The 19,121-nt window shown below is 42.8% G+C and overlaps 1 protein-coding gene across 10 annotated transcripts in view; it reads right to left on the reverse strand.

Annotated features, from left to right (window-relative positions):
* PHF14 (PHD finger protein 14) overlaps positions 1-19,121 on the reverse strand; it is a 233,952-nt gene that overhangs the window by 70,960 nt on the left and 143,871 nt on the right. For 7 of the 10 annotated variants that reach the window (XM_077268104.1, XM_077268103.1, XM_077268102.1 and 4 more), the window contains one exon: positions 18,408-18,525. In XM_077268104.1, coding sequence (XP_077124219.1) covers positions 18,408-18,525 — 118 coding nt within the window. Of the gene's footprint in view, positions 1-7,089; positions 7,165-18,407; positions 18,526-19,121 lie in introns of all 10 variants that reach the window. The other 3 variants (XR_013216731.1, XR_013216730.1, XR_013216729.1) reach the window with 1 other exon arrangement.

Genomic DNA, 19,121 nt, shown 5'->3' on the forward strand with positions numbered 1-19,121 from the left:
GAAATGTGCTGCGGTCAACACTGATTGTTTTGGCCAGTTTAAAAGATGTGAACAGTTGAGCAATGATCATCTAGTCGCGGATTGATTTGCGCCAAGTATACAATCTGGCATAATATTTCCAAGCGAAAAGAGCCCTAGATGATTATTCTTATTACATTTATATGGGAAAAATTGAAAAATGCTTATTAAAAAAAAAAAAAAAAAAAAGCGATTTTACAATTTATTTCTTGTTAAAAATACTTTGAACCTTGGAGGGATTTTTCATGCTGCATTTACAGCTGGATATCCAAGTTACCGGATTCCTCGGCAAGTCTATCGGTGGTGGTTGGTCTACTAGTCAAAGAAAGCATGGCTTACAAGCTTTCTTCTATCCAGCTCGTAAGTGCTGCTCTGAAGCTGGTTGGGTTTTGGGCCTTCTCCGATGCTAGGGGAAGCTACCTTTGTTTTTGCACAATTGGAAAGTGACTAGTTTGGGCCAATGGTGCAGTCTAAACTGTCAATCAATCAGGAGTGCATTGCCCCTGATAAACAGGAAGCCAAGGGGCTGGGGAGCAGTACGTTCCTGAAGAAAGATCATGGGGCAATCCCTTTAAATCAATAGGTCAGATGTCCTTCCCAGAAGACCAAATTCAAACATCTGTGGCTCGGATCACAATCTCCGGGATGACCGATGGGCCGTTTCACCTGAGCCATCTTTCTCCAGTAAGTCTGGTCAGGAGACCTGCTGGTTGGGTTTCGTGATCCACGGGAGAAGTGAATTTGGCCTACAGAAGGGGGGGGGGGGGGTCATAATTACCACAAAATGCACTACAATTGCAGAAAAAAAATGATTCTTTAAAGCTTGAGGAAATTTGTGTTTTCGAGTTTTAAAGAGAGGAATTATTTTACTATAGCAAAGAATACAAATTTTCACCAAAGAAAAGACTTGGAAATGTATCTGTAATGCTGGATTCTAATTTTCTTTTTGTGTAAAAAAAATATTTAAAGACAGAATGTGGGAAGAAATATACTAACAAAAAAAAACAAGTTGTAGAAAAATCCCGAACCATCCTTCTAGAACAGTGAAAATTAACAACACTGACAAAAAGGTGAAGAGACAGTGACGGTAATATGTTATCAGAATGCAGAAGGGCAACTGTCACCAGGAAAAAAAATTCCCAGCCGGAGGCAGAGAACATTTCAATAAAACTGATTTACAGCTGTAGAATAATTTAACATGGTGCAGGCAGTAGTAAATTACCGAGGTGCTTCTTAACTTCCCATTTTAAGCAAAACAAAAATTGATGTTTCACATTTTTTTTCCCCTTACATTTAAACATACATGCATTGCAAAAAAAAAAAAAAAAAAAATCTATATACTGTATACATATTCTCTTTTTTTTCTTCAAATTTCAGCATTCAACATATGGTTTAAATAATTTTAGATTTTGATCAATGGGACTTTTGCAAATAAATGCAATTTTCTTTTTATTACTTTAGGGGGATTTAAAACTTTTTTAAATAGATATTTTTTAAGTTTAATTTTTAGTTATTTTTTTGTGTTGCACTTTATAGTTAACTTGACGTTCTTCCTATGACATCGCTCAGATATGGCAGTAATTGGGATCTTCAGTAAGCCGCTGGAATTGAAAGGACAATGAACGGTTTTCAATAGTTAGTGTAATGCTTCAATTCACCTGCGGAGGTGCTGCAGGGAAATGAAACACTTGTGATCTGACTATTTTTGTACTAACGTATAAAATACTGCATTTTGCACACAATTATTACATTACACACACTATTTAAAACTGTAATATAAAAATATATTATAAAGATTCTATGTACAATTTCTCAATATTCAAATTACAACATCAAGACGGAAAAGTTGCGGAATTATGGAAATCATAGGATTTTTAATGAATGCACTTGGACAGATCATCAAGATCCACTGCTGGCAACTTCTGTTAAATCAACGATCAATGACGTACTTGACGTGTTCGATAGGAGACAAACCCGGAGATGCAGACTGCTGTGATTTCCATCAATGCACAAAGTTTCCTAGTTGGTGTTGCGATTTTAATATTGAGAAGTGATAGATCTGTATTTATAAATTTGTGATGAAAATATAATTGAAGAATACAGGGTGGGCCATTTATATGGATACACCTACATAAAATGGGAATGGTTGGTGATATCAACTTCCTGTTTGTGGCACATTAGTATATGGGAGGGGGAAACTTCTCAAGATGGGTGGTGACCATGGCGGCCATTTTGAAGTCGGCCATTTTGGATGCAACTATTTTTTTCAATGGGAAGAGGGTCAAGTGACAATAAAATTATTGAGAATTTCACAAGAAAAACAATGGTGTGCTTGGTTTTAACGTAACTTTATTCTTTCATGAGTTATTTACAAGTTTATGACCACTTATAAAATGTGTTCAAAGTGCTGCCCATTGTGTTGGATTGTCAATGCAACGCTCTTCTCCCACTCTTGACACACTGAGAGCAACACCGCAGAAGAAATGCTAGCACAGGCTTCCAGTATCCATTGTTTCAGATGCTGCACATCTCGAATCTTCACAGCATAGACAGTTGCCTTCAGATGACCCCAAAGATAAAAGTCTAAGGGGGTCAGATCGGGAGACCTTGGTGGCCATTCAACTTGCCCACGACGACCAATCCAGATTCTAGGAAACTGTTCATGTAGGAATGCTCGGACCTGACGCCCATAATGTGGTGGTGCGCCATCTTGCTGGAAAAACTCAGGGAACGTGCCATCTTCAGTGCATAAAGAGGGCAACACATCATCATGTAGCAATTTCAGATATCCAGTGGCATTGAGGTTTCCATTGATGAAGAATGGCCCCACTATCTTTGTATGGGGTGATATATGGGGGGGGCCAAAGATAGTGGGGTCATTCTTCATCAATGGAAACCTCAATGCCACTGGATATCTGAAATTGCTACATGATGATGTGTTGCCCTCTTTATGCACTGAAGATGGCACGTTACCTGAGTTTTTCCAGCAAGATGGTGCACCACCACATTATGGGTGTCAGGTCCGAGCATTCCTACACGATCAGTCTCCTGGAAAGTGAATTGGTCGTCGTGGGCCAGGTGAATGGCCACCAAGGTCTCCCGATCTGACCCCCTCAGAGTTTTATCTTTGAGGTCATCTGAAGACAACTGTCTATGCTGTGAAGATACGAGATGTGCAGCATCTGAAAACAGATACTGGAAGCCTGCGCTAGCATTTCTTCTGCGGTGTTGCTATCAGTGTGTCAAAAGTGTGAGGAGAGGGCTGCATTGACAATCCAACACAATGGGCAGCACTTTGAACACATTTTATAAGTGGCCATAAACTTCTAAATAACTCATGAAAGAATAAAATTAAGTTAAAACCAAGCACACCAATGTTTTCTTGTTAAATTCTGAATAAGTTCGACGTGTCACATGACCCTCTTTCCACTGGAAAAAATAAACTTGAATCCAAAATGGCCGACATACATACATACATACATACATACATACATACATACATACATACATACATATACCGTACTTAATTCTCACTGCAAAATGCAAATAACATACCATTTATAAAAAGTGACTTTCTGGATTTTATTTTTGACATTCTATCTCTCAATGTTAAAACTAACCTACCCTTAAAATTATAGATTGTTCATGTCTGTCAGTGGGCAAACTTACAATATCAGTAAGGGATCAAATACATATTTCCCCCACTGTATGTATGTATGTATATATATGTATATATATATATATATATATATATATATATATATATATATATATATATATATATATATATATATATATATATATATATTTTTTTTTATTATTATTTTTTTTTTTGTTGCAATACCCTTTCTAGGCATGGTGATAACCAAAATTAATTTTGCAACACGAATGTATATATTGGGGAAAAATAAAGTGTAAATTAACCTTTATATTCTAGAAGTTATCCATTTTTATTTTTTCCTTTAAATCTGAGTTCTGATTTTTTTTCTTCTCCAGAATGCAACAAATGCAGCGTTGTCATAAGAGAAACCTTGTCACGGCCGTGATCAACACCTCTGGCTTCGGGGTGACAGGCAATATTACCAATTGTGAAAAAAGCCGATTTCATGCCCTGCAGTCACTGTCTATCTAGAGCTTGACACGTAGGGTAAAAAAGAAGTATATCACGCTGCTTAAAACCAACATGACTCCTATTAAATCCCTATGCACGCTGTCAAAAAAGATAAAAGGTGCGGACATGAACCCGAAAACTGCTTGTTTTAAAAATGTAACAGTTTCCAGGATCGACTTTGTCAGGGAATATGTAATGTCCCTCACACCGAGGACAGCAGATTTCTGGTCACCAGGAGGGAAGAATTAGAGGTCATCCGACTGCCATAGGCTGATGGCCGCTCCGGACGACAAGCAGCATGTAGAGAAGACGCTCCATGGAATCGCAACAGAATTTGGAGAAAGTACATGGTCACAATCATCAGCTGGAAATCAGATTTTCTGGATTATTGGAAGGTGGGTCAAATATAGCTCAATATACATTTTTTTCTCCCATGAGTCCTTACTCAAAATTGGTCAAGCACTATAGGCCTTGGGACTTTCTCCCACCGAAGATACATTGCTCATTCCTTTCCCATTCGCTTACCTGGCCCGAATTTAATGCCGATCTCTGTTTTGCCAACAGGCAGATTGCAAGACAGGAGAACAGGAGTGTAGATACATAAGGGGTGATTAATCAAAATATTTTTTGCCAGATTTTTGGTATAAAATTTCGAAAATTCTCAATTTTTTTAATTTTATTTTGAGCAACGCGAGGTTGTGCAAAAAAATGTGAGTTCTGTTATTTTCACTTTATTCTCACCCCAGCTCAAACAAAGTGAGCAGAGCTTGGGAAGGACGTAGGTGTGACGACCCTCACTCTTCAAATTCATGATGAGGGGAAGCGTTCACTACATCACTAAGTTTCCTCCAGTGTATGCCTCTTAATGAATCAGGAATGTCTGTCCCAAAATGCCCCCTAATCAAGTCTGGAGAGAGAATTTCCGGTCATGATGAATTGCCCCCATCTTCCTGGAGACAGTCCAAGACCCAACACCAATTCCTGTAGAGAGACAAAGACCCAACCCCAATTCCTGTAAAGACAGATACTCAACCACACGTCCTGTAGAGACAACGACCAGCTTCCACCATCTGTGGACAGAGACCCGCCCACACTTACTGAAAAGAACCAGAACTTCCCCCACTTACCGTAGAGTGAAATAGACCCACCCCCAATTCCGGTAGGGACAAAAACCCAACCCCATCTCCTGTGAAGACAGAGACCCAACCACACATCTAGAGACTAAACCACACATCCTGTAGAGAGAACCACCAGCTCCCACTTACTCTTGAAAGAAACCCACCCCCGCTTAGTGAAAAGAACCAGACCTTCCCCCACTTACTGTAGAGTGAAATAGACCCACCCCCAATTCCTGTAGAGACAAAGACCCAACCCCATTTCCCGTAAAGACAGAGACCCAACCACACATCTATAGACTCAACCACACATCACTGAGATAACGGCCAGCTCCCACTTTCTGTTGAAAGAAACCCGCCCCTGCTTAATGAAAAGAACCAGACCCCCCCTCACTTACTGTAGAGTGGAAAAGACCCACCTCCAGTTCTTGTAAAAAGACAAAGACAACCCCATTTCCCGTGAAGACAGAAACCCAACCACACATCCTGTAGCAACCACTTCCAGCTTCCACTTTGCTGAAATAGACCCACCCCCGCTTACTGAAGAGAGACAGACACACCCCTGCTTACTGTAGAGTACAAAAGACACGCCCCCGCTCCCTGTAATCTGTCTCGGTATCTCTGCTGCTTGAGATGGATTACACTTGGCAGCAGGCAGTTTACCGAAAGTTACAAAGAAGAGAGACAACTAGTGGTCGGAACTTTGGTGTCAACTTTTGGGGTTAAGACAATGATTTATAAATGAAATGATTTGCAGATCGTCCATTTATTACATTATCAAGCGCGACGATGATGTAAAAAAAAACCAGGGACTATTTACAACAAAATCTGTTCTAGTTTTCCAGAATTAAAAAAAATTAAGAAAAGGAATAAAGGACACAACATACAGTATGTGAATGAGGATATATAGGAAGCAAACACATGGATTTCAACAAGCCTTTTGAATGGGGCAATAAAGTCACAACATTTCCGAAACAAATCTGTGTTGGAATATAAAGCGAATCTCCCTCACCTGGAGTCCTACATTTCACAGACTCGTTTTAGATTTAAAGATACCCGACTCACAAAAAAGAAGTATGACATGATAAACGTAAATGAGACTGGAGAGGAGGGGGATGCAACTCCAGCTTCTCTCTTTTTGTAAATGCTGTGAGGGGAAGGGGAGCAAATGTATGGAATGTGCTGTGGATGAGATTGCGGTGCACAGAACAATAGGATAAGTAGTCAGCAGAACACACCACAAGTAAGGGCAAACATCACATCAGGAATAACCAGCCCATTAAGACAGCATGCAAAAAACAGTAATACAGTCATACTGTAGATGCCATGCAAAGAGATGCAAAAAGACATTTCCAGCTGCTCTCAAACATGCCTACGTATAAGGATAGGCGGTAAAGAAGACCTAACAACAGGTCAAAAATGGGCAGCTTTTGCTCTTTTTGTATTCTCGATACTTCCCTGATTGTTCTATTTTTTAGTTTTTAAAATCGGCCATATAATTCCAAAGATATTCGCCTTTTTATAGAGTGCTGCTTTTAGTGTGTTTACCAAGGAGGCGTGGCTCGCAGGAAAATTATGCAGAGCAGACTAAAGACACGCCCCAGAGGATCCTGTCCTGTATAACACTAAATATAAAGGCCCACATCTCTGGAACGGTATGGTGGATTTAAAAATGAAAAATACAACAGAATACTCAAGGTAGCACAGAGAATAAAGTAAGAGCAAAATCTGCACACTTTGAACCTGCTGACAGGTCCGCTAACTTAGATCCTGAAAGTTATACCACTTTTTAATACCATATGAAAGAAAGCACAATACACAGAGGATAATGTAACCCTGCCGTACCTTGTGGCTGCAGACTGACGTTGGACTGCAGCAGTTTGACAGGTTTTCTTCACAGAACATTCAATGTGGACCCTCCTGCAGAAATGCGGTTTAGATGGAAAAGGAGGGAAAAAGATATTTGGAAATTAAAGCTTAAGAAGATTTGAGGAGGAGGAGAAGGAGAGAGTGAATTAGTCAGGGATAGAAGACAGTAAGCAGACAGTAAAGGAGCAACGTAGGGAAAGACAAGCCATTGGGATGCACAGCGTAACCTTCACCACAGGTGTAGTATTGAAAAGTGGAGTACATGGACTCGTGAAGCATCGTTAGGAGTTTAGAGCCACGTCATTGTGAAAAACACTTTGCCACAAACCTTTTGTCTGAGGAATGTATTTTTTAAGTCAAGAGAATACAACCGAAACCTTCGGTCACTATTCCTGCCTACGAGCTGTCCTTGGGTCTCACATGTGAGGTCAACTGCGTCCAAAAGAGGTCCCAGTTTAACCCAAACCCATAAACGTGTTACATAGTTTGCAAATTACTCAATGTCTGAAGACCATTATTTACAGTCGGACTCTTTTTTTTATGTCCAAGCTCTGTACTCTCGTTACTGGTTTACATGTAAAAATGAAATGAGCAAGAAGATGGTATTTGTTTGATCATGCGTACCGAGATATGAGACGAGGAACAAAGGAAATCCTCTTACAACCTCACGTCTGCTTACTACAGAAGTACAACGGTGCTCCTACAGGCACAATATGATTCTATGGGATAGGAATATTACTACATCATACAGATTCCTCCATCAGTACAAAAAAAACCCAACAGGGAACATATAGGGTGGGGCAGTCCCATGTAATAAAAAGTCTATAAAAAGGTACAAAGAGTAACAAAAGAGCACAGTAAATAAAATATAAAATGCTTTATTAAGACATTTGAAGAACAATTGATCAGGTAATTCAAAGAGGAAACAAGCTGGGGACGGACAAGGATAGTCAGCCAATACAGGATTATCGGATGAGGTACATAAGGGTATATTGCACATGCCACTGTCACGGATATATAGCATCTAAATCAACATAAAGGTCCAAACCAGAGCCCAAGTGATCAGATAATAGGAGTTATTATTTACTGCAGTGCTTACCCATCGGAGGGATAATTCCTGAGCCCTCCACAAAGACTCGATGCAAGTTTCGTTTGATGCTTTCTCAAGGGGTCACCGACGCGCGTTTCACAAGATGCTTTCTCATGGGGTAACCCCTGGAGAAAGCATCATGCGAAACACATGTAGGGGCTCTGTGGAGAGCTTAGCAATTGTCACTCTAATGGGTAAGCGCTGCGCTTCATAACGCCTCCTATTATCTGATTACTTGGGCTCAAGTTTGGACCTGTAGGCAGATTTAGATGCTGTACTATGATCATATACACTTGGCAGTGGGCATGTGCAATATACATTAATGTACCCGACGTGATAATCATGTATTTGATGACCATTCTTGTCTCTCTGCCACCTGTTTCCTCTTTGAATTACATGACCATTGTTCTTAACATTTCTTAATAATGCTGGTGGTCTTTGATTACTTTTTTTTTTACTCTTTACAGACATTACTACAGAATTTCTATAGAAAAAAAGACCACCTTATTGTTACAGCACCCCCCCCCCCCCATCCTTGTACACTATATTTTTTAACCCTAACCTACAGGGGCATAAAGATGATGTTTGCACCTTCTTACACTAGTGCCTATTTCACCTGGATGTGCGTCCTTGGATGCACAATCGGCTGAAATGTATTGCAGCACAGAGACCCGCAGGCTTCCTGCACTGCAATAAATGCTGCCGGCCAGAGACTGCAGCAGAGGTCAGCATACCCATGATGGACGGCACATGGCAGTGACATCATGCGTTGGCCGTGCCGGCAGTTCTAAGTTAGCCACAAAGAAGGACGCCCCACGTCATGGGAGTGGGGGAAGGTAAGAATAACTATATCTCTTTTTAAAATGTGCCAGAGAAGAACAGAGGGGGCCAAAGATGGGGGGGGGGGTGTTAATAGTGGGGACATTTTACCACCAGGAAGGGGCTCAGGATGAGGGGACATTATACCAGGAAGGAGCCTAGGATAGGAGACATTATACCAGGATGGAAGACATTATGCCATGGAATAATGGATGGCTGACATTATCACTGGAATGGCCAGAATGGAGGCCATTATCAAAGGACTCAAGACGCGGAACATTATACCAAGAAGGAGCCCAGCCCATTGTTACAGCATGGGGCCCAAAATGGGGGGCATTATTACAGGAAGAGGTCAGGATCGGGAGATTACAGTATAATAGGAAGAGGCTAGGATGTGGGAGATCATAGGAAGGGGCTAAGTTGGGGGAGATCATAAAAAGGGGCTAGGTTGGGGGAGATCATAAAAAGGGGCTAGGTTGGGGGAGATCATAAAAAGGGGCTAGGTTGGGGGAGATCATAAAAAGGGGCTAGGTTGGGGGAGATCATAAAAAGGGGCTAGGTTGGGGGAGATCATAAAAAGGGGCTAGGTTGGGGGAGATCATAAAAAGGGGCTAGGTTGGGGGAGATCATAAAAAGGGGCTAGGTTGGGGGAGATCATAAAAAGGGGCTAGGTTGGGGGAGATCATAAAAAGGGGCTAGGTTGGGGGAGATCATAAAAAGGGGCTAGGTTGGGGGAGATCATAAAAAGGGGCTAGGTTGGGGGAGATCATAAAAAGGGGCTAGGTTGGGGGAGATCATAAAAAGGGGCTAGGTTGGGGGAGATCATAAAAAGGGGCTAGGTTGGGGGAGATCATAAAAAGGGGCTAGGTTGGGAGAGATCAGAGGAAGGGGCTAGGATGTGGGACACTATTACTGGAAAAGGCCAGGATAGGGAGATTATCATAGAAAGGGGCTAAGATAGGTGGCATTGTTACAGGAAGTGGCTAGGATGGGGGAGATCATAGGAAGGGGCAAGGATGGGGAAGATCATAGGAAGGGGCAAGGATGGGGGACATTATTACATGGGGGCGAACATGAATGTCTTTAAAGGATCTTGAATGCTACAAGAGACCATACATCTGACCAACATGCAGGTGGGGCACCAGGTCTAAATTTTGCACAGGGGCCATTGTACTCCAGTTTCACCACGGCTAGCCTGCATATTTTACTTCGTATTCTTCTTGTTGGACAGAAAACAAGCCTGTGCAATGTGGAATAGAAGTCTATTGTATAGCAAAGAGAACTGATAACCAAGTCAGTAATTAATTCTTAAATCGCAATCACCTTGACTGCGAGTGAAGAAGTAGAAGATGATACTAGAAAGATGAGACAGATGCTTATGAAAGATTTATTTGGAAATGTGACAACATGGCACCCAAAAGTAATATTGATAGAATGACAGAACGCCGAGCCTCCTGCACACATTCTAATACTGTATGTATGGCGTTTTTACAATACTAATGTACATGTAAGGGAATCTCCCATACAACAGAACGAAATATGTAAGGCTTCATAGAAATCAATAATTAATAAAATTACAGCAATGTAGCAGAGTATCTTTGCTTCTTTGAGCACCTAAACTTTTATTTTTTATTTTTATTTTTTTGACTGTTCAAACCAAGCTCAGGTGCATATTGGTGTGTGAAGCTTCTTGTGGGCATATTATATATATATCTCTAATAGTAGGACTATACGTGTATTCAGGTGAAATACTTGGGTCCTGCGGTGGGTTTATAGATCGCCCCTTTCTCTCCCGTTACACTTTCGGATGTTCTGATCCGCACTCCACCAATAAATTATTTCGGATAGATTCCGGACGACAATGAAAGCCTTTTTAACGAATGGTAAATCCCTTCTATTCTAAGCAGCTGACAGGAATTCAATAGCAATTCTTATTCACTCAAGGAGTGCCCAACATCCGTAAGTGGTGGAGGAGAGAAATGGGACAGCTGCAAACCAGGGCCGACAGCTCATTTCCCGCATCCACCTGCCCAGGTTCACTGCGGTGGCCACTTCCGCTGCCTCTGTCTATTAAAGAAAGCAATGAACTTTTTACATTTTGCTTAGATTTGACTAGTAGGATCCAAGTTCTGTTTTAATCGGAGAAGTCCGATTATTCCTTTAACCCCTTCATGACCCAGCCTATTTTGGCCTTAATGACCTTGCCGTTTTTTGCAATTCTGACCAGTGTCCCTTTATGAGGTAATAACTCAGGAACGCTTCAACGGATCCTAGCGATTCTGAGATTGTTTTTTCGTGACATATTGGGCTTCATGTTAGTGGTAAATTTAGGTCGATAATTTCTGAGTTTATTTGTGAAAAAAAACGGAAATTTGGCGAAAATTTAGAAAATTTCGCAATTTTCACATTTTGAATTTTTATTCTGTTAAACCAGAGAGTTATGTGACACAAAATAGTTAATAAATAACATTTCCCACATGTCTACTTTACATCAGCACAATTTTGGAAACAAATTTTTTTTTGCTAGGAAGTTATAAGGGTTAAAATTTGACCAGTGATTTCTCATTTTTACAACAAAATTTACAAAACCATTTTTTTTAGGGACCACCTCACATTTGAAGTCATTTTGAGGGTTCTATATGGCTGAAAATACCCAAAAGTGACACCATTCTAAAAACTGCACCCCTCAAGGTGCTCAAAACCACATTCAAGAAGTTTATTAACCCTTCAGGTGTTTCACAGCAGCAGAAGCAACATGGAAGGAAAAAATGAACATTTAACTTTTTAGTCACAAAAATGATCTTTTAGCAACAATTTTTTTATTTTCCCAAGGGTAAAAGGAGAAACTGGACCACGGACGTTGTTGTCCAATTTGTCCTGAGTACGCTGATACCTCATATGTGGGGGTAAACCACTGTTTGGGCGCACGGCAGGGCTCGGAAGGGAAGGAGCGCCATTTGACTTTTTGAATGAAAAATTGGCTCCAATCTTTAGCGGACACCATGTCACGTTTGGAGAGCCCCCGTGTGCCTAAACATTGGAGCTCCTCCACAAGTGACCCCAATTTGGAAACTAGACCCCCCAAGGAACTTATCTAGAGGCATATTGAGCACTTTAAACCCCCAGGTTCTTCACAAATTGATCTGCAAAAATGAAAAAGTACTTTTTTTCACACAAAATTTCTTTTAGCCTCAATTCTTTCATTTTCACATGGGCATCAGGATAAAATGGATCCTAAAATTTGTTGGGCAATTTCTCCTGAGTACGCCGATACCTCATATGTGGGGGTAAACCACTGTTTGGGTGCACGGCAAGGCTCGGAAGGGGAGGCGTGCCATTTGACTTTTTGAATGGAAAATTAGCTCCAATCGTTAGCGGACACCATGTCGCGTTTGGAGAGCCCCTGTGTGCCTAAACATTGGAGCTCCCCTACAAGTGACCCCATTTTGGAAACTAGACCCCCCAAGGAACTTATCTAGATGCATAGTGAGCACTTATAACCCCCAGGTGCTTCACAGAAGTTTATAACGCAGAGCCATGAAAATAATAAATGTGTTTCCTTTCCTCAAAAATATTTTTTTAGCCCAGAATTTTTTATTTTTGCAAGAGTAACAGGAGAAATTGGACCCCAACAGTTGTTGACCAAGTTTCTCCTGAGTACGCTGATACCCCATATGTGGGGGTAAACCACTGTTTGGGCATATGCCGGGGCTCGGAAGGGAAGGAGTGACGTTTTGGAATGCAGACTTTGATGGAATGGTCTGCGGGCATCATGTTACGTTTGCAGAGCCCCTGATATGCCTAAACAGTAGAAACCCCCCACGAGTGACCCCATTTTAGAAACTAGACCCCCAAAGGAACTTATCTAGATGTGTGGTGAGCACGTTCAACCCCCAAGTGCTTCACAGAAGTTTACAACGCAGAGCCGTGAAAATAAAAAATCATTTTTCTTTCCTCAAAAAAGATGTTTTAGCAAGCAATTTTTTATTTTCACAAGGGTAACAGGAGAAATTGGACCCCAAAATTTGTTGCCCAGTTTGTTGTGAGTACGCTGATACCCCATATGTGGGGGTAAACCACTGTTTGGGCACACGTCAGGGCTCGGAAGGGAAGTAGTGACATTTGAAATGCAGACTTTGATGGAATGGTCTGCGGGCGTCACGTTGCATTTGCAGAGCCCCTGATGTGCCTAAACAGCAGAAACACCCCACAAGTGACCCCATTTTGGAAACTAGACCCCCGGAGGAACTTATCTAGATGTGTGGTGAGCACTTTCAACCCCCAAGTGCTTCACAGAAGTTTATAACGCAGAGCCGTGAAAATAAAAAATAATTGTTCTTTCCTCAAAAATTATGTTTTAGCAAGTAATTTTTTATTTTTGCAAGGGTAGCAGGAGAAATTGGACAGTTGTTGCCCAGTTTGTCCTGAGTATGCTGGTACCCCAAATGTGGGGGTAAACCACTGTTTGGGCGCACGTCGGGGCTTGGAAGGGAGGGAGCACCATTTGACTTTTTGAACGCAAGATTGGCTGGAATCAATGGTGGCGCCATGTTGCGTTTGGAGACCCCTGATGTGCCTAAACAGTGGAAACCCCTCAATTCTAACTTCAACACTAACCCCAACACACCCCTAATCCTAATCCCAACTGTAGCCATAACCCTAATCACAACCCTAACCCCAACACACCCCTAACCACAACCCTAACCGCAACACACCCGTAACCCTAATTCCAACCCTAATCCTAACCCTAATCCCAACCCTAACCCTAATCCCAACCCTAACCACAACTGTAACCCCAACACACCCCTAACCCTATCCGTAACTCTAACCACAAGCCTAATCTTAACCCTATTTCCAACCCTAGCCCTAATTCCAACCCTAACTCTAATTCCAACCCTAATCCTAAGGCTATGTGCCCACGTTGCGGATTCGTGTGAGATTTTTCCGCACGATTTTTGAAAAATCTGCAGGTAAAAGGCACTGCGCTTTACCTGCGGTTTTACAGCAGATTTCCAGTGTTTTTTTGTGCGGATTTCACCTGCGGATTCCTATTGAGGAACAGGTGTAAAACGCTGCGGAATCCTCACAAAGAATTTACATGCTGCGGAAAATACAACGCAGCGTTTCTGCACGGAATTTTCCGCACCATGGGCACAGCGGATTTGGTTTTCCATTGGTGTACATGGTACTGTAAACCTGATGGAAAACTGCTACAAATTCGCAGCAGCCAATCCGCTGCGGATCCGCGGCCAATCCGCTGCGGATCCGCGGCGAAATCCGCACTGTGTGCACATGCCATAACCCTAACCCTACCCCTACCCCTAACCCTACCCCTAGTTCTAACCCTAGTTCTAACCCTAACCCTAGTGGAAAAAGAAAAAAAATATATTTTCTTTATTTTATTATTGTCCCTACCTATGGGGGTGATAAAGGGGGGGGGTTTATTTATTATTTTTTTATTTTGATCGCTGTGATAGAACCTACCACAGCGATCAAAATGTACTTTGTAATGAATCTGCCGGCCGGCAGATTCGGCGGGCGCACTGCGCATGCGCCCGCCATTTTGGAAGATGGCGGCGCCCAGGGAGAAGACGGACCGACTTCGGGAGGCTCGGTAAGTATGAGGGGGTGGTGGAGGGGTGGATCGGAGCACGGGGGGGGGGGGGGGGATCGGAGGACGGGGGGAGCGGACAGGAGCACGGGGGAGCGGACAGGGGGACGGAGGGGGGTACCGGACAGAACGGAGGACTGGGGAGGAGATCGGGGGCGGGGGCAGAACATGATTTCCAGCCATGGCAGATGCTATTGCAGCATCGGCCATGGCTGGATTGCAATATTTCACCATTTTCATAGGTGAAATATTGCAAATTGCTCTGATTGGCTGTTGCACTTTCAACAGCCAATCAGAGCGATCGTAGCCACGTGGGGGCAAAGCCACCCCCCCTGGGCTGAAGTACAACTCCCCCTCTCCCTGCAGATCGGGTGAAATAGGAGTTTATCCCTTCACCCGATCTGCAGGGACGCGATCATTCCATGACGCATACCCTGCATCACAGGTCGGATTGGCACCGACTTTCATGACGCAGCGTATGCGTCAAAGGTCGGGAAGGGGTTAAAGAGACAACCTGTTACTTATATAAATTTATGGTATTTTTTCACCTGGTGTAAATGCCGCTGTTCTCCTGAATTCGGCGATGTTTTTCTTTTGTGCCTGTGCTTCTCCGTTCCTGAGTTATCGCCACTTCTTCCTTGTACGTTAAATCTAGTCTTCTTAGCCAAGTGGGCGTGGTCCTCAATTCTTTATGGCATTTTTATTTTTTAGAACCAAGCCCTCTTGGCTAAAAAAGACTAGATTTACCATATATACTCGAGTATAAGCAGAGATTTTCAGCCCATTTTTTTAGGCTGAAAGTGCCCCTCTTGGCTTATATTCGAATCATTGTCCCAGGGGGAGAGCGGCGGCTGTCACATACTCACCAGCTCCCGGCGCGGTCCCTGCATCTCCAATCGCTGACAGCTTCTTCCAGCTTTGAGCAGTCACGTGGTACCGCTCATTACAGTAATGAATATGGATGCAACTCCACTCCCTTAGGGATGGAACCGCATATTCATTACTGTAATGAGCGGTAACGGTGACAGCTCAACGCTGGAAGAAGCTGTCAGCACCCGGAGAAGACCATCAGGGAAGCTGTCAGGGACCGCGCCGGAAGCAAGTGAGTATAATGGGGAGGGTGAGCATGGCACGATATTCACCTGTCCTCGTTCCACCGCTGGGCTCCGTCTTCCGCGTCCTCTGCTTTGACGCTCAAGTCAGAGGGCATGATGACGTGGTTAGTGCACGCCCTCTGCCTGATCATCAGTGCAGAGGACACTGAAGACAGAGAGGCGCCTGAAGGTGGAACGAGGACAGGTGAATATTGCAAGTGCCGGGGGCCTGAGCGACGAGAGGGGAGTATGTCATTTTTTTTTTTTTTAATAGCAGCAACAGCTTATGCGGCAAATATCTCTATGGAGCATCTTATGGGGCCATAATCAGCATTTGTGCAGCATTATATGGGGCATATTTTAATATGGAGCTTCTTATGGGGCTCATCATAAACTGTATGGAGCATTATATGGGGCATATTTTGTATGGAGCATCTTATGGGGCCATAATGAACTGTGGCATTATATGGGGCTCCTGATTCAACATGGATATTCAAAAACACTTAAATGTCTCAATTAATTTTACTTTTATTGGTATCTATTTTTATTTTTTAAATTTACCGGTAGCTGCTGCATTTTCCACCCTAGGCTTATACTCGGGTCATTAAGTTTTCCCAGTTATTTGTGGCAAAATTAGGGGGGTCGGCTTATACTCGGGTCGGCTTATACTCAAGTATATATGGTATATGCAGAACATAAAAGGTCATATCTCAGGAACTGAGACGCGCAGGAACATAAGAAACAACGCTGGATTCTGGAGAACAGCGGCATTTACACCGGGAAAAAATAAATATTTTAAGGAAGTGACAGGTTCTATTTAAAATCTTTGAACACCATAGAAAAGTAATATAATGTATGTACACAGTGACTGCACCAGCGGAATAGTGAGTGCAGCTCTGGAGTATAATACAGGATGTTACTCAGGATCAGTAATGTAATGTATGTACACAGTGACTGCACCAGCAGAATATCGAGTGCGGCTCTGGAGTATAATACAGGATGTAACTCAGGATCAGTAATGTAATGTATGTACACAGTGACTGCACCAGCAGAATAGTGAGTGCAGCTCTGGGGTATAATACAGGATGTAACTCAGGATCAGTAATGTAATGTATGTGCACAGTGACTGCACCAGCAGAATAGTGAGTGCAGCTCTGGGGTATAATACAGGATGTAACTCAGGATCAGTAATGTAATGTATGTGCACAGTGACTGCACAAGCAGAATAGTGAGTGTAGCTCTGGGGTATAATACAGGATGTAACTCAGGATCAGTAATGTAATGTGTGTGCACAGTGACTGCACCAGCAGAATAGTGAGTGCAGCTCTGGGGTATAATACAGGATGTAACTCAGGATCAGTAAAGTAATGTATGTACACAGTGACTGCACCAGCAGAATAGTGAGTGCAGCTCTGGAGTATAATACAGGATGTAACTCAGGATCAGTAATGAGTAATGTAATGTATGTGCACAGTGACTGCACCAGCAGAATAGTGAGTGCAGCTCTGGAGTATAATACAGGATGTAACTCTGGATCAGTAATGTAATGTATGTACACAGTGACTCCACCAGCAGAATATTGAGTGCAGCTCTGGGGTATAATACAGGATGTAACTCAGGATCAGTAATGTAATGTATGTACACAGTGACTGTACCAGCAGAATAGTGAGTGCAGCTCTGGGGTATAATACAGGATGTAACTCAGGATCAGTACAGGATCAGTATTGTATGTACATAGTGACAACTTTTTATATATAATTTATCATGGTGTTCATACATGTACTGCATAATTTTTCCTCTAATATTCACAGTTGCGGACAGCACAGTGTTGGATTTGCAGAGGATCTGCTTAGTGGAGATGACTTAATGAAAGCTTAGAATCTGACATGAATTAGAGGTCAGTGACCACTATTAATATCACACACTATTGCTGTTGGATAGAAGTACATACATTATATGAGATTTCCATCTGTGTTTGGAATTGGCTCTATAATAAGAGGTAAAATCCGACATCTCCAGAATATTTTTTTTTTTTTTGTCAATTTATAAAATGAATAACAGTTCAGCTAGAAACCATGAACGAGCTGCTGCTGATGGATCCTCCGTGCTCCGACAACTCTGCTGAACACCAAATTACGCTCCTGATGGCCAAAAATGAGGACCCTTCCCCGGGATTAAGCGGATTTAGTCTGAGAGCGGACAGTGTATATCGTCTATGGACGGTTCCTCGAGCCCCAAACTAAAGGTTCCAGAAACGTAGGTAACAGTTCACACAGGAAATAACATCAACCTTACAGAGGATCCCAATGCTTGAATAAAGGAGGTAAAATGTAAGGTAGTAAAATGGCGCAAGAGATGATCTGAAATGAAGAATGAAACAACCTGTGATAGAGCTGTGGAAGAAGCCCCTAGTGCCTATATTCACATGTTCAGAACACGCAGTTTTTTTGTCCAGATTTCTAACCAATCTGCGGAATATATACTGGAAAATTGAGATTAGATCAATTTTGCTTTTCTGCGCAGCTTGCCTTGGAGTTTCCACTGCTGCCTCTTACAGCAGATCCCTGAACATACCCTGCAAGGGGATAATAGCTAAAATCTCCCGAAATGTCACGGGCGGCGCCTGTGAGCTCAGACCACCGCCCATCTCCAGATACATTCTCTGGATCTGGGCACTTACTTTGGAAGAAGAAGAGTCACATTCCTGGCAGATCCATCCGTATCCCGTCTGCTTTGGGGACTTTTTCAGCGGCGGGTCCAGGCAGCCAAAGTGGTAGCAGAGCTTACATTCATCGCACCTGCAAGAGAAGCAGAGAGACACGGATGTAGCTTCTGAAAGTCACGAGGGAGCAGCTCCCGTGGCGGGATAGGACCTGGGGCATTTATAGGGGATGTGGTCTCTTGTTTAAGTTTACCCATCCCAGTACCAATAAATGCTCGCCTTAGGCACACGTACAAGAACACTCTACGTTGGCAGACTCCTCCTTGTGTGAGCTCTGCCCTTACTGAACGGGGTGTTTGGTAAAAACAAGTTATCACCTATCAATCGGTGGCGGTCCAACCACTGGAGCCTAAATTAACCTACCCCCGCTCCACCCATTGTTCGCGGCTATATCCAGCAGCCACATAGAGGATACATGTCGTGGTGGTTGGCCATCTGAACTTCTGCTCCATTTTAAAAAGGGAATAAAAAAGTGTCCAATCTGCCGATCGGTGTTGGTCCCAGGAGTCGAACCCGCACTTATCAGCAAGTTATCACCTATCCATTGGTGGAGGTCCACCCACTGGAGGGTAAACTAACCTCCCCCTGCTCCACTCATTGCTCGTGGCTTTTTCCAGCAGCCACATAGAGGATACATGTCATGGTGGTTGGCCATCTGACCTTCTGCTCTAT

Source organism: Ranitomeya variabilis, chromosome 6 (genome assembly GCF_051348905.1).
Source record: "Ranitomeya variabilis isolate aRanVar5 chromosome 6, aRanVar5.hap1, whole genome shotgun sequence".
In the NCBI taxonomy this organism is placed as follows: Eukaryota; Metazoa; Chordata; class Amphibia; order Anura; family Dendrobatidae; genus Ranitomeya; species Ranitomeya variabilis.